Source organism: Eupeodes corollae, chromosome 1 (genome assembly GCF_945859685.1).
Source record: "Eupeodes corollae chromosome 1, idEupCoro1.1, whole genome shotgun sequence".
Classification (NCBI taxonomy): domain Eukaryota; kingdom Metazoa; phylum Arthropoda; class Insecta; order Diptera; family Syrphidae; genus Eupeodes; species Eupeodes corollae.
In genome coordinates this window covers 89,668,591-89,682,066 of record NC_079147.1, presented here as the reverse complement: position 1 = coordinate 89,682,066, position 13,476 = coordinate 89,668,591, and the positions used below count along the sequence as shown (strand labels likewise).

General features: G+C 41.3%; 1 protein-coding gene and 3 non-coding genes across 4 annotated transcripts in view; all 4 read left to right on the top strand.

Annotated features, from left to right (window-relative positions):
• The window catches only part of LOC129941273 (axoneme-associated protein mst101(2)-like), a 130,929-nt gene that overhangs the window by 3,708 nt on the left and 113,745 nt on the right, over positions 1-13,476 (top strand). The window contains exons 2-3 of the mRNA XM_056049865.1: positions 3,843-4,142; positions 12,161-12,748. Of these exons, the coding sequence (XP_055905840.1) occupies positions 3,843-4,142; positions 12,161-12,748 (888 nt within the window). The remainder of the gene's footprint in view (positions 1-3,842; positions 4,143-12,160; positions 12,749-13,476) is intronic.
• On the top strand, positions 2,789-2,907 carry LOC129943668 (5S ribosomal RNA). Its single transcript, XR_008781376.1, has one exon. It is a non-coding gene; the product is annotated as a 5S ribosomal RNA (ribosomal RNA).
• LOC129943667 (5S ribosomal RNA) lies at positions 10,333-10,451 on the top strand. The gene has a single exon (XR_008781375.1). It is a non-coding gene; the product is annotated as a 5S ribosomal RNA (ribosomal RNA).
• LOC129943666 (5S ribosomal RNA) lies at positions 11,104-11,222 on the top strand. Its single transcript, XR_008781374.1, has one exon. It is a non-coding gene; the product is annotated as a 5S ribosomal RNA (ribosomal RNA).

Here is a 13,476-nt window from a genome sequence, read left to right as displayed (position 1 = left end):
TTTTCGAAAAGATCATTAATAGGGCTCTGACTAAGTGGGCTGCGGACAACAAAATAATTCCGGATAAACAGTTCGGGTTCAAGGCGGGTCATGACACAATTCATGCTGCGTCTAAACTCGTTTCTGATATCCAATGGAATAAATCAAAACAACAATGCACAGGTGCTGTCCTGGTTGATTTGGAAAAGGCCTTTGACACCGTATGGTTAGAGGGTCTTTACCTAAAATTGAGCAGGTTTGGCATTAGCAAGCCATTGTTGTATATACTTTATGATATGCTTAACGGTAGAAAGTTTGTTGTCAAAAGTGGCAATGTAACTTCTACCACAACGTTCTCAATTAAAAATGGTCTTCAACAGGGAGCGGTGAATTCGCCGATTCTCTTCAACATTTACACCAGCGATCTGATAGGTAGTCTTACAAAGGCAATTGCGTACGCCGACGATCTAATTGCGTACAGAACGGCCCGAAAGGTTGAGGTTATTAGAATTCTCTTGCAGCGTGATTTCGACAAGATTCAGCGATATTGCGACGACTGGAAACTGAAAATAAATGTCCAGAAGTCAGAGACAATTCTGTTCCGGACTCCGTTGGCTAGGGCCACGAGGGATACGTGTAAGAATTGGCGCAAGATGGTCATCGTTGATCTTCACGGGCAGCCATTGGCGAGCAAAAGTGTAGTGAAGTACCTCGGTATCTGGTTAGATCAGTATTTATATTTCGACAGACATATAAATGCTGCTCTGACCAGGGCCAGAGGAGCCTTCGCTCTGACGAAACGGCTGTTTTTTAGCAGTCGGCTTGACCCCAGAGTGAAGGTAATTTGCTACATGGCCCTCATACGGCCAATGATCGTTTATGGTTGTCCTGTGTGGTTCAACGTTGCCCCTTCTCAGATGGAGAGGTTTCGGGTGTTCGAGCGGCAGTGTTTACGACGCTGTACCGGCTTATATCGAACAGCCGAATCTTCTTATGTGCATTATTATTCCAACGAGGTCCTGTACAACGGGGCTCGAATCAACAGAATTGACAATTTCGTGATAAAACTCGTTCGAGGTCACATTGCAAGAGCTATGTCTTCGACCAACAATTTAATTTTCGGGGCGTTCTATCCGAACGACGAGTATTTTGAGAGTGCACGCTTGAGCGGCTTCATTCCCCCAGAGGCATTCCTCTTTTTAGATAGATGCGGTCTGATACAGGATAGATTGGCAGTTCCGTTAATCTACCACGTCAGACGAAGAACCGTGGATAGGCGACTCCTGTACAATCGGGACGTCTTGGCACAAGGCGGAGCAGAGCTCCTTCGGTTCAGTAGGGCTGTGTCCGAACGGGACCGAACTGATAGGGTGAAGCAGGAGAACCAGTTTTGGTGGCTTCAATCGGCACTTGATATTGGGTAGTCGGGATGGGGTTTTAAGCCTTGGCCGGCTTACATACTTGTTTTATGTTTAGGGTTTAGTTTTAAGTAGAATAGGCATGGCGGCACGAAAAAAAAAAATTAAAAAAAAAAAAAAAAAAATAAATAAAAAAAAACAAAAAAAAAAAAAAATTAAAAAAAAAAAAAAACATTAAAAAAAAAAAAAAAACATTAAAAAAAAAATTTAAAAAAAAGACAACGAAATATGAAAAACAAAAATGTTAGATAGTTAGATTTGCTGCTGTGGTTGTTCTAGTTTTAAGTAGTTTATAGGTAGAATAGGTAGTTTAAGTTAGTTTTTAAGTTTTATTTAAGGACCTTATTTTAAGTAGTTTGTAAGTAAAAATATATAAAAAAAAGTTATTGATATTAGTTTTTTCAAAATTTTCTAATAAAAACAAAACAAATAAAATTTAAATTGAAGTAAAATAGATCTTAAGGCCGAAAGGCATTAGTAATTAGTGTTATAGTTTAGCTTAGAGTGTCCGTATGGGACCATTAAGTTAGTTGTAAGTTATGGATAATTAGGCTAGTTTTATGAATTTTTGTCTAGCTTTAAGATAGGTTTAAGATTGAACTAATAAAAATGAATTAAAAAAAAAAAAAAAAAAAAAAAAAAAAATATCGGTTCTCGTCCGATCACCGAAATCAAGCATCGTCGGGCGCGGTTAGTACTTAGATGGGGGACCGCTTGGGAACACCGCGTGTTGTTGGCACGCGTGCCTTTTTGCTGCACAAAGGTCTTCTGCACACACTTTAAACCTTCCAAATCAAGTATTTTGCATATAAAAAATATTCCGGCCTCATTCCAGCGACGCTAAATGGTGTTTTTTCAACATTAAAAAAAATATTTTTGTAGGTATTTTTTTTTTGTGTGCGAGTACATGGTACTGCGGCTTTGGAAATCTTATCAAACGATGAATGTTCTTATGGGAACTGAAAATATGAGGTTTTTGTGTACATTAGGGTCTAAAAAGGTGAAAAAAATGAATTTTGATTTTTTCTTATCAGTGCCCCTCAAGGTATGCAACGTTTTGTTGAAAATGTCCTTAATGCCTGCAAATACAGGTAAAAGGCGTGTTTTCCTACAGGGTGAGCAGGTAAGACAGCGTTTTCAGTTGAAAAACCATAAATTACCTTGAATTTCTGCAAAACACAGGTGAAAATTATATTTTCTACAGGTAAACAGGTAAAAAAGTAATTTTATTGCTTTGAATGTCTGCAAACATGTATTTTCGTACAGGTAACCAGGTAGAATAGTGTTTTCAGTGGGAAAACCATGACTGGGAGATTGAAAAGTAAAAGATACTTCTAAGAAAAGGTAATTGATAAAGATTGATTAGGTGGAACTCAGGTAGGTAAGTTTTCGCCAACGACCATACCACGATGAAAATATCGGTTCTCGTCCGATCACCGAAATCAAGCATCGTCGGGCGCGGTTAGTACTTAGATGGGGGACCGCTTGGGAACACCGCGTGTTGTTGGCACGCGTGCCTTTTTGCTGCACAAAGGTCTTCTGCACACACTTTAAACCTTCCAAATCAAGTATTTTGCATATAAAAAATATTCCGGCCTCATTCCAGCGACGCTAAATGGTGTTTTTTCAACATTAAAAAAAATATTTTTGTAGGTATTTTTTTTTTGTGTGCGAGTACATGGTACTGCGGCTTTGGAAATCTTATCAAACGATGAATGTTCTTATGGGAACTGAAAATATGAGGTTTTTGTGTACATTAGGGTCTAAAAAGGTGAAAAAAATGAATTTTGATTTTTTCTTATCAGTGCCCCTCAAGGTATGCAACGTTTTGTTGAAAATGTCCTTAATGCCTGCAAATACAGGTAAAAGGCGTGTTTTCCTACAGGGTGAGCAGGTAAGACAGCGTTTTCAGTTGAAAAACCATAAATTACCTTGAATTTCTGCAAAACACAGGTGAAAATTATATTTTCTACAGGTAAACAGGTAAAAAAGTAATTTTATTGCTTTGAATGTCTGCAAACATGTATTTTCGTACAGGTAACCAGGTAGAATAGTGTTTTCAGTGGGAAAACCATGACTGGGAGATTGAAAAGTAAAAGATACTTCTAAGAAAAGGTAATTGATAAAGATTGATTAGGTGGAACTCAGGTAGGTAAGTTTTCGCCAACGACCATACCACGATGAAAATATCGGTTCTCGTCAGTCGTTCTTTGACTTCCAAAGTGTAAAGAAGTGTATTTCATATTTTATTTCAAAGTTAAATTAGTGCAAGATATAATTAAAAAGTAAAGTTGGCAGTTTGCCACCAAAGAAATTAACAATCGATAGCTTAGTGGAGGTGGCGTCCGAAGGCAGATCCAAGGGTCGTGGGTTCGAGTCCCAGTCGGAGTCTACCAAAAAATTAATTGCTTTTTTTCACAACCGAGAAATTGTGGACTTTATTAGTTGGGAAGAGAAGCAAATGGTTAAGGAGAAGAAAGCGGGGGTATCGAAAGATACCTCTGCCAACACATCGTTCGATGTTGCGGTGGTGCCAGCAGCGGTACCGCAAGCAACTGCAACAACATCAGGTCAGGCATCTGACCAATGGATGGAAACAACAACCAACAAAAAAAGAAAAATCAAAAAACATAGCCCAAATAAAGTGGAGAGGGCCAACTCTGCTAAGCGGCGGGACATGCGGAAGGAAATGAAGAGTGGTAAAGGAGGAATTACCACCGAGAGTGAGTTTTCCGACTACGCCGAGTCGGATAAAATTGAATATGTATCCGAAGGTGGAGAGGGGCTCTTCAGGTCTCCGAATATGGATTTAATCCTATCGGAGCCAGAGCCAGTCCCGCCGCCAACGGAGGCTTTGGAGGTAATGGCGGACCTCCAGGATGAAACCGAACTGGTACAGGCCCTGCAAACCAAACAGGCAGCCATCAGCCAGTTCGAGCAAAGCCTCAACAAGCTGAAGGAGGAAATCGAGCCCCTCCTCACTGCACTTAGACTCAAACAAGAGGCGCGCCGAAAGGAAGAGGCAGTGCAAAAACAACAGCAACAACAACTACAGCAGCAAAAACAACCACAACATAAGCCCGCTCCCAAAAACACAGGAGCGGAGCAAAATAAAAAGAAGCCAGCAGCAGTCACAGGCCCGGATGTTGAGGGCCCATCGACCTCAGCTAAAGCAATGCAGCAGCAACAACAGCAGCAGAAACAGCAGCAGCAGAAACAACAGCAGCAGAAGCAGCAACAACAGCAGCAGAAGCAGCAACAACAACAACAGCAACACCAGAAACAACCACAGCCCAAGAAGGAGAAGGTGCCACCAATTAGAACCTACCGGGTTGACCTGCAAGACTTGAAACAGGTATGTAAGTCGGCCACTAAGGGCAAATTTTTAATTAATATTCTAAATGAAAAAGAAAAGCGGTATTCGGTACAGTGCTTCTCATTGGCCGAATACAAACTACTTAAAGAAGTGCTCAAACAGGCCACCGCTGAGTTCTTCAGCTATACTCCTAAGAGCGAAAAATTCCAGACGGTCCTACTGAAGGGCATAAGTTCCTGCACGGAACCAGAGGAGCTCTTAGCTGAGCTCCGTCAAAAAGCCACGGACGATCTCGATTTTATCGGGGTCAAGCCGTTCACTACGGTGAAGTCCAGGCGGGAGGGTTATAGGCTGCCAATGTTCTTGGTAACATTATCGCCCCAAAGCAGTTTTGGTAGTGTGAAGAAAATCACATCTCTCGACTATCAAACTGCACGATGGGATACATTAAAAAGGCACGACGGCATTTTACAATGTACTAACTGCCAGAGGTTTGGCCATGCCAATGCCAACTGCAATATGCAGTTGCGTTGTGTGAGGTGCGGAGAAACCCACAAAGAAGGAGAGTGCAAGCTGGGGAATGAGCGGGTTGAGGATTTGACCCTGCTCAAGTGTGTCCTTTGTGGAAACCAAGGGCACCCGGCTAACTATAGGGGTTGCCCTAAGGTCCAACAAATGAAGCAAAAACAGGCCAGTCAAAAAGCCGAAAAAAGTCGAACAGTTCGACAGGCTCCAACACAAAAATTCGTGGATCCTAAATTCTCTTACGCCCAAATGGTGTCAGGGAGTGGAAACACGAGACAGGCTCCACCAACGGTTGCCCCAAAGGCCCCTGTGCCTAAGGCACCAGAGGTGCAGCCTGACATTGTAGCCTTGTTGTTGAGCATTCAAGGTCAACTAACAGGACTGCAAAGTCAGATAAAGGAGCAAGGCAAAAGGGTAGATCATCTCTACTCTTTGTTGCCTGGCCTGGCGCAACTAAGACCATAATGGGCGCGCTGCCGGAGACGCGCCTAAAAGTCCTAGCTGTGAATGTAAATTCACTGATTAGGATTGAACGAAGAGCCAATATGTTCCAATTGTTGAAAGACTACAGTCCCGATGTGTTTATGGCTAGCGAAACTAAGCTAAACCACAAACACAAATTGACTCATAAAAATTACAATATCGTAAGAAGAGACCGGCCCGACTCCACTCAAGGGGGCGGTGTCGCTCTCTTTATACGAAAAGGCATTAATTATAAAGTCATATACAACAATGAATTGCGAAAGCTCAAGACGCTAGAAGTTTGCGTCGTATGCATCTCTCTCTCTCAAGGGAAGCGGATGTATATGATTGCGGCTTATGCGGCTGGAGCTCCGCAGGTTACTTACTTTGCTTCAGAACTCGAGATTCTTTTTAGGGAACTTAAACTGAGCTTGGAAGAAAACTATTTTATCTTGGCCGGTGATTTGAACGCAAAACATGAAGATTGGGGAAATCAACATAGTAATCCCAGAGGTAATCATCTTTTTAATTTGATGAATCTTTACAGCGTTGAATATGGCGTCGACCTGCTGGCTACTGAAAGGCCATCGTATCCAAGAAGCGGCTCCTTTCTGGACCTTTTGCTGTACGACACTAGACTGACAGTAACAGACAAAGTGAGTAATCATTCTCGAAACTGCTTACAGACAGTCGAGTACGACAGTGATCACTGTGGACTGGCTGCTGTATTGCAGATTCCGAACGAACGCGTGGAGTTGGAGGAATACGTTGCAACACACTCTTACAATTACAGTAAGATGCGTTGGCCTCGTTTCACCAACGACTTAGCGAGAGAACTTCGTTCGAGTGACATAGCCCCACCAAACAACAGAAACCTGACAAATACAGAAATTGACCAACACTTACAACAGATGGACGAAACAATAAAACGAACGATGGAACGGACAATCCCAAAGTACAGAGAACGGGACCAAATGGACGCTTACAGAAACGCGACAATTGTAGCACTGCGAAAGCACAAGAGTGGCTTACTGACAAGACTCAAAAATTTGTACAGACGACTTACAGACCCACACGACTTGGAGGTTAGGACACTGAAGTCGTCAATAAAAAATGTCAATCTGTTGATTAAGGAGAACTACAGGCTATCAATTAACAAGTACTGGGACCGCAAGATCCGGTCAGTTAATTCGAGCGACCCTAGTATGTTCCCTAAAATCAACAAGATATTCAGAAAAAAGAACGACAATGACCTTCCGAGTCTGAAACTCCAAAGAACCGAAGAAAACAGAGACGTACTCATGACAGCGCAAATAGATCCAGAAGAAGCCATCTTTGACGATGACTTTTATATAATTGAAGATCCGAAGGAAAAAGTGGAGGCGGTGGGAGCTGCTTTCCAGCAAGTGTACAAGGTGAATGTTAGCATTCGCCCCAACCACGACCTGGAAAACAGAGCCCTACTTAATCACTTTTACCTCCGTAATGATATCACACATTGGCGATCTGAGAACCGCGGTTTCATGCGGTTCAATGACGATTCCTTGGCAAATGCCATAATCGCCGAGCAAACGGGACCAAGTCCCTTGTTAGTGACGAAGGTTGAGCTTCAGCTCATCTTCAATTCAATAAAAAACAAAAAGTCAGCAGGTGTCGATGGTATATCCAACGTTGTACTAAGACATTTACCGATGGAAGCAATTGACATTTACACCACACTCTTCAACAATGCACTGAATAATGCATATTATCCAGTGCATTGGAAGACTGCTGTGGTTCATCCTCTCCCGAAAAAGGGAAAGGACAACTCCAACCCGTCAAATCTTCGGTCGATAAGTCTTCTTCCGAGCATCAGCAAAGTTTTCGAAAAAATCATTAATAGGGCTCTGACTAAGTGGGCTGCGGACAACAAAATTATTCCGGATAAACAGTTCGGGTTCAAGGCGGGTCATGACACAATTCATGCTGCGTCTAAACTCGTTTCTGATATCCAATGGAATAAATCAAAACAACAATGCACAGGTGCTGTTCTGGTTGATTTGGAAAAGGCCTTTGACACCGTATGGTTAGAGGGTCTTTACCTAAAACTGAGCAGACTTGGCATAAGCAAGCCATTGTTGTATATACTTTATGATATGCTTAACGGTAGAAAGTTTGTTGTCAAAAGTGGCAATGTAACTTCTACCACAACATTCTCAATTAAAAATGGTCTTCAACAGGGAGCGGTGAATTCGCCGATTCTCTTCAGCATTTACACCAGCGATCTGATAGGTAGTCTTACAAAGGCAATTGCGTACGCCGACGATCTAATTGCGTACAGAACGGCCCGAAAGGTTGAGGTTATTAGAATTCTCTTGCAGCGTGATTTCGACAAGATTCAGCGATATTGCGACGACTGGAAACTGAAAATAAATGTCCAGAAGTCAGAGACAATTCTGTTCCGGACTCCGTTGGCTGGGGCCACGAGGGATACGTGTAAGAATTGGCGCAAGATGGTCATCGTTGATCTTCACGGGCAGCCATTGGCGAGCAAAAGTGTAGTGAAGTACCTCGGTATCTGGTTAGATCAGTATTTATATTTCGACAGACATATAAATGCTGCTCTGACCAGGGCCAGAGGAGCCTTCGCTCTGACGAAACGACTGTTTTTTAGCAGTCGGCTTGACCCCAGAGTGAAGGTAATTTGCTACATGGCCCTCATACGGCCAATGATCGTTTATGGTTGTCCTGTGTGGTTCAACGTTGCCCCTTCCCAGATGGAGAAGTTTCGGGTGTTCGAGCGGCAGTGTTTACGACGCTGTACCGGCTTATATCGAACAGCCGAATCTTCTTATGTGCATTATTATTCCAACGAGGTCCTGTACAACGGGGCTCGAATCAACAGAATTGACAATTTCGTGATAAAACTCGTTCGAGGTCACATTGCAAGAGCTATGACTTCGACCAACAATTTAATTTTCGGGGCGTTCTATCCGAACGACGAGTATTTTGAGAGTACACGCTTGAGCGGCTTCATTCCCCCAGAGGCATTCCTCTTTTTAGATAGATGCGGTCTGATACAGGATAGATTGGCAGTTCCGTTAATCTACCACGTCAGACGAAGAACCGTGGATAGGCGACTCCTGTACAATCGGGACGTCATGGCACAAGGCGGAGCAGAGCTCCTTCGGTTCAGTAGGGCTGTGTCCGAACGGGACCGAACTGATAGGGTGAAGCAGGAGAACCAGTTTTGGTGGCTTCAATCGGCACTTAATAATGGGTAGTCGGGATGGGGTTTAAGCCTTGGCCGGCTTACATACTTGTTTTATAGTTTTAGGGTTTAGTTTTAAGTAGAATAGGCATGGTGGCACGAAAAAAAAAAAAAATTAAAAAAAAAAAAAAAAATAAAAATAAAAAAAAAAAAAAAAAAAAAAAAAAAAAAACAATAAAAAACATAAAAAAAAAAATAAAAATATAAAAAAAAAAGACAACGAAATATGAAAAACAAAAATGTAAGATAGTTAGATTTGCTGCTGTGGTTGTTCTAGTTTTAAGTAGTTTATAGGTAGAATAGGTAGTTTAAGTTAGTTTTTAAGTTTTATTTAAGGACCTTATTTTAAGTAGTTTGTAAGTAAAAATAAAAAAGGTTATTGATATTAGTTTTTTCAAAATTTTCTAATAAAAACAAAACAAATAAAATTTAAATTGAAGTAAAATAGATCTTAAGGCCGAAAGGCATTAGTAATTAGTGTTATAGTTTAGCTTAGAGTGTCCGTATGGGACCATTAAGTTAGTTGTAAGTTATGGATAATTAGGCTAGTTTTATGAATTTTTGTCTAGCTTTAAGATAGGTTTAAGATTGAACTAATAAAAATGAATTTAAAAAAAAAAAAAAAAAAAAAAAAAATATCGGTTCTCGTCCGATCACCGAAATCAAGCATCGTCGGGCGCGGTTAGTACTTAGATGGGGGACCGCTTGGGAACACCGCGTGTTGTTGGCACGCGTGCCTTTTTGCTGCACAAAGGTCTTCTGCACACACTTTAAACCTTCCAAATCAAGTATTTTGCATATAAAAAATATTCCGGCCTCATTCCAGCGACGCTAAATGGTGTTTTTTCAACATTAAAAAAAATATTTTTGTAGGTATTTTTTTTTTGTGTGCGAGTACATGGTACTGCGGCTTTGGAAATCTTATCAAACGATGAATGTTCTTATGGGAACTGAAAATATGAGGTTTTTGTGTACATTAGGGTCTAAAAAGGTGAAAAAAATGAATTTTGATTTTTTCTTATCAGTGCCCCTCAAGGTATGCAACGTTTTGTTGAAAATGTCCTTAATGCCTGCAAATACAGGTAAAAGGCGTGTTTTCCTACAGGGTGAGCAGGTAAGACAGCGTTTTCAGTTGAAAAACCATAAATTACCTTGAATTTCTGCAAAACACAGGTGAAAATTATATTTTCTACAGGTAAACAGGTAAAAAAGTAATTTTATTGCTTTGAATGTCTGCAAACATGTATTTTCGTACAGGTAACCAGGTAGAATAGTGTTTTCAGTGGGAAAACCATGACTGGGAGATTGAAAAGTAAAAGATACTTCTAAGAAAAGGTAATTGATAAAGATTGATTAGGTGGAACTCAGGTAGGTAAGTTTTCGCCAACGACCATACCACGATGAAAATATCGGTTCTCGTCCGATCACCGAAATCAAGCATCGTCGGGCGCGGTTAGTACTTAGATGGGGGACCGCTTGGGAACACCGCGTGTTGTTGGCACGCGTGCCTTTTTGCTGCACAAAGGTCTTCTGCACACACTTTAAACCTTCCAAATCAAGTATTTTGCATATAAAAAATATTCCGGCCTCATTCCAGCGACGCTAAATGGTGTTTTTTCAACATTAAAAAAAATATTTTTGTAGGTATTTTTTTTTTGTGTGCGAGTACATGGTACTGCGGCTTTGGAAATCTTATCAAACGATGAATGTTCTTATGGGAACTGAAAATATGAGGTTTTTGTGTACATTAGGGTCTAAAAAGGTGAAAAAAATGAATTTTGATTTTTTCTTATCAGTGCCCCTCAAGGTATGCAACGTTTTGTTGAAAATGTCCTTAATGCCTGCAAATACAGGTAAAAGGCGTGTTTTCCTACAGGGTGAGCAGGTAAGACAGCGTTTTCAGTTGAAAAACCATAAATTACCTTGAATTTCTGCAAAACACAGGTGAAAATTATATTTTCTACAGGTAAACAGGTAAAAAAGTAATTTTATTGCTTTGAATGTCTGCAAACATGTATTTTCGTACAGGTAACCAGGTAGAATAGTGTTTTCAGTGGGAAAACCATGACTGGGAGATTGAAAAGTAAAAGATACTTCTAAGAAAAGGTAATTGATAAAGATTGATTAGGTGGAACTCAGGTAGGTAAGTTTTCGCCAACGACCATACCACGATGAAAATATCGGTTCTCGTCCGATCACCGAAATCAAGCATCGTCGGGCGCGGTTAGTACTTAGATGGGGGACCGCTTGGGAACACCGCGTGTTGTTGGCACGCGTGCCTTTTTGCTGCACAAAGGTCTTCTGCACACACTTTAAACCTTCCAAATCAAGTATTTTGCATATAAAAAATATTCCGGCCTCATTCCAGCGACGCTAAATGGTGTTTTTTCAACATTAAAAAAAATATTTTTGTAGGTATTTTTTTTTTGTGTGCGAGTACATGGTACTGCGGCTTTGGAAATCTTATCAAACGATGAATGTTCTTATGGGAACTGAAAATATGAGGTTTTTGTGTACATTAGGGTCTAAAAAGGTGAAAAAAATGAATTTTGATTTTTTCTTATCAGTGCCCCTCAAGGTATGCAACGTTTTGTTGAAAATGTCCTTAATGCCTGCAAATACAGGTAAAAGGCGTGTTTTCCTACAGGGTGAGCAGGTAAGACAGCGTTTTCAGTTGAAAAACCATAAATTACCTTGAATTTCTGCAAAACACAGGTGAAAATTATATTTTCTACAGGTAAACAGGTAAAAAAGTAATTTTATTGCTTTGAATGTCTGCAAACATGTATTTTCGTACAGGTAACCAGGTAGAATAGTGTTTTCAGTGGGAAAACCATGACTGGGAGATTGAAAAGTAAAAGATACTTCTAAGAAAAGGTAATTGATAAAGATTGATTAGGTGGAACTCAGGTAGGTAAGTTTTCGCCAACGACCATACCACGATGAAAATATCGGTTCTCGTCATCAGTCGTTCTTTGACTTCCAAAGTGTAAAGAAGTGTATTTCATATTTTATTTCAAAGTTAAATTAGTGCAAGTTATATTTAAAAAGTAAAGTTGGCAGTTTGCCACCAAAGAAATTAACAATCGATAGCTTAGTGGAGGTGGCGTCCGAAGGCAGATCCAAGGGTCGTGGGTTCGAGTCCCAGTCGGAGTCTACCAAAAAATTAATTGCTTTTTTTCACAACCGAGAAATTGTGGACTTTATTAGTTGGGAAGAGAAGCAAATGGTTAAGGAGAAGAAAGCGGGGGTATCGAAAGATACCTCTGCCAACACATCGTTCGATGTTGCGGTGGTGCCAGCAGCGGTACCGCAAGCAACTGCAACAACATCAGGTCAGGCAACTGACCAATGGATGAAAATAACAACCAACAAAAAAAGAAAAATCAAAAAACATAGCCCAAATAAAGTGGAGAGGGCCAACTCTGCTAAGCGGCGGGATATGAGGAGAGAAATGGAAGGTGGTAAGGGAGGAATTACCACCGAGAGTGAGTTCTCAGACTACGCCGAGTCTGAGAAAACAGAGTATGTTTCCGAAGGTGGAGAGGGGCTCTTCAGGTCTCCGAATATGCATTTAATCATATCGGAGCCAGAGCCAGTCCCGCCGACAACGAAGGCTTTGGAGGTAGAGGCGGACCTCCAAGAGGAGACAACGCTTGTAAAGGCCCTGCAAGCCAAACAAGCACAAATAAGCCAATTCGAGGAAAACCTCAGAAAGCTCAAGGAGGAAATGGAGCCCCTCCTCAGCCAGTTAAAATTAAAACAAGAGGCGCGCCGACAACAAGAGGCAGCTCAACGGCAACAAAAACAACTGCAGCAAAAACAACTGCAGCAAAAACAACAGCAACAACAACCACAGCAGCAAAACCAACCACAAACCAAGCCCGCTACCAAAAACACAGGAGCGGAGCAAAAGAAAAAACCGCCTTCAGCAGTGACAGGCCCAAATGTTGAGGGCCCATCGACCTCAACTAAAGCATTGGAGCAGCAACAACAGGAGCAGAAACAGCAGCAGCAGAAACAGCAGCAGCAGAAACAACAGCAGCAGCAGCAGCAACAGCAGCAGAAACAGCAGCAGCAACAACAGAAACAACCACAGCCCAAGAAAGAAAAAATACCACCGATAAGAACTCATAGAGTTGACCTGGACGACATAAAACAGTTATGTAAGTCGGCCACTAAGGGCAAATTTTTAATTAAACTCTTAAGCGAAAAAGAAAAGAATTATTCGGTCCAGTGCTTCTCACTGGCCGAATACAAGCTTGTGAAAGAATTGTTAAAAGAGGCCACAGCTGAGTTCTTCAGCTACACGCCAAAAAGTGAAAAGTTTAAGACGGTCCTTCTGAAGGGCATAAGTTCCTGCACGGAACCGGAGGAGCTCTTAGCTGAGCTCCGCCAAAAAGCCAGTGACGATCTCGATTTTATCGGGGTCAAGCCTTTCACTACGGTGAAGTCAAGACGAGGGGGTTATAAGCTGCCAATGTTCCTCGTAACATTATCGCCCCAAAGCAGTTTGAATAGTGTCG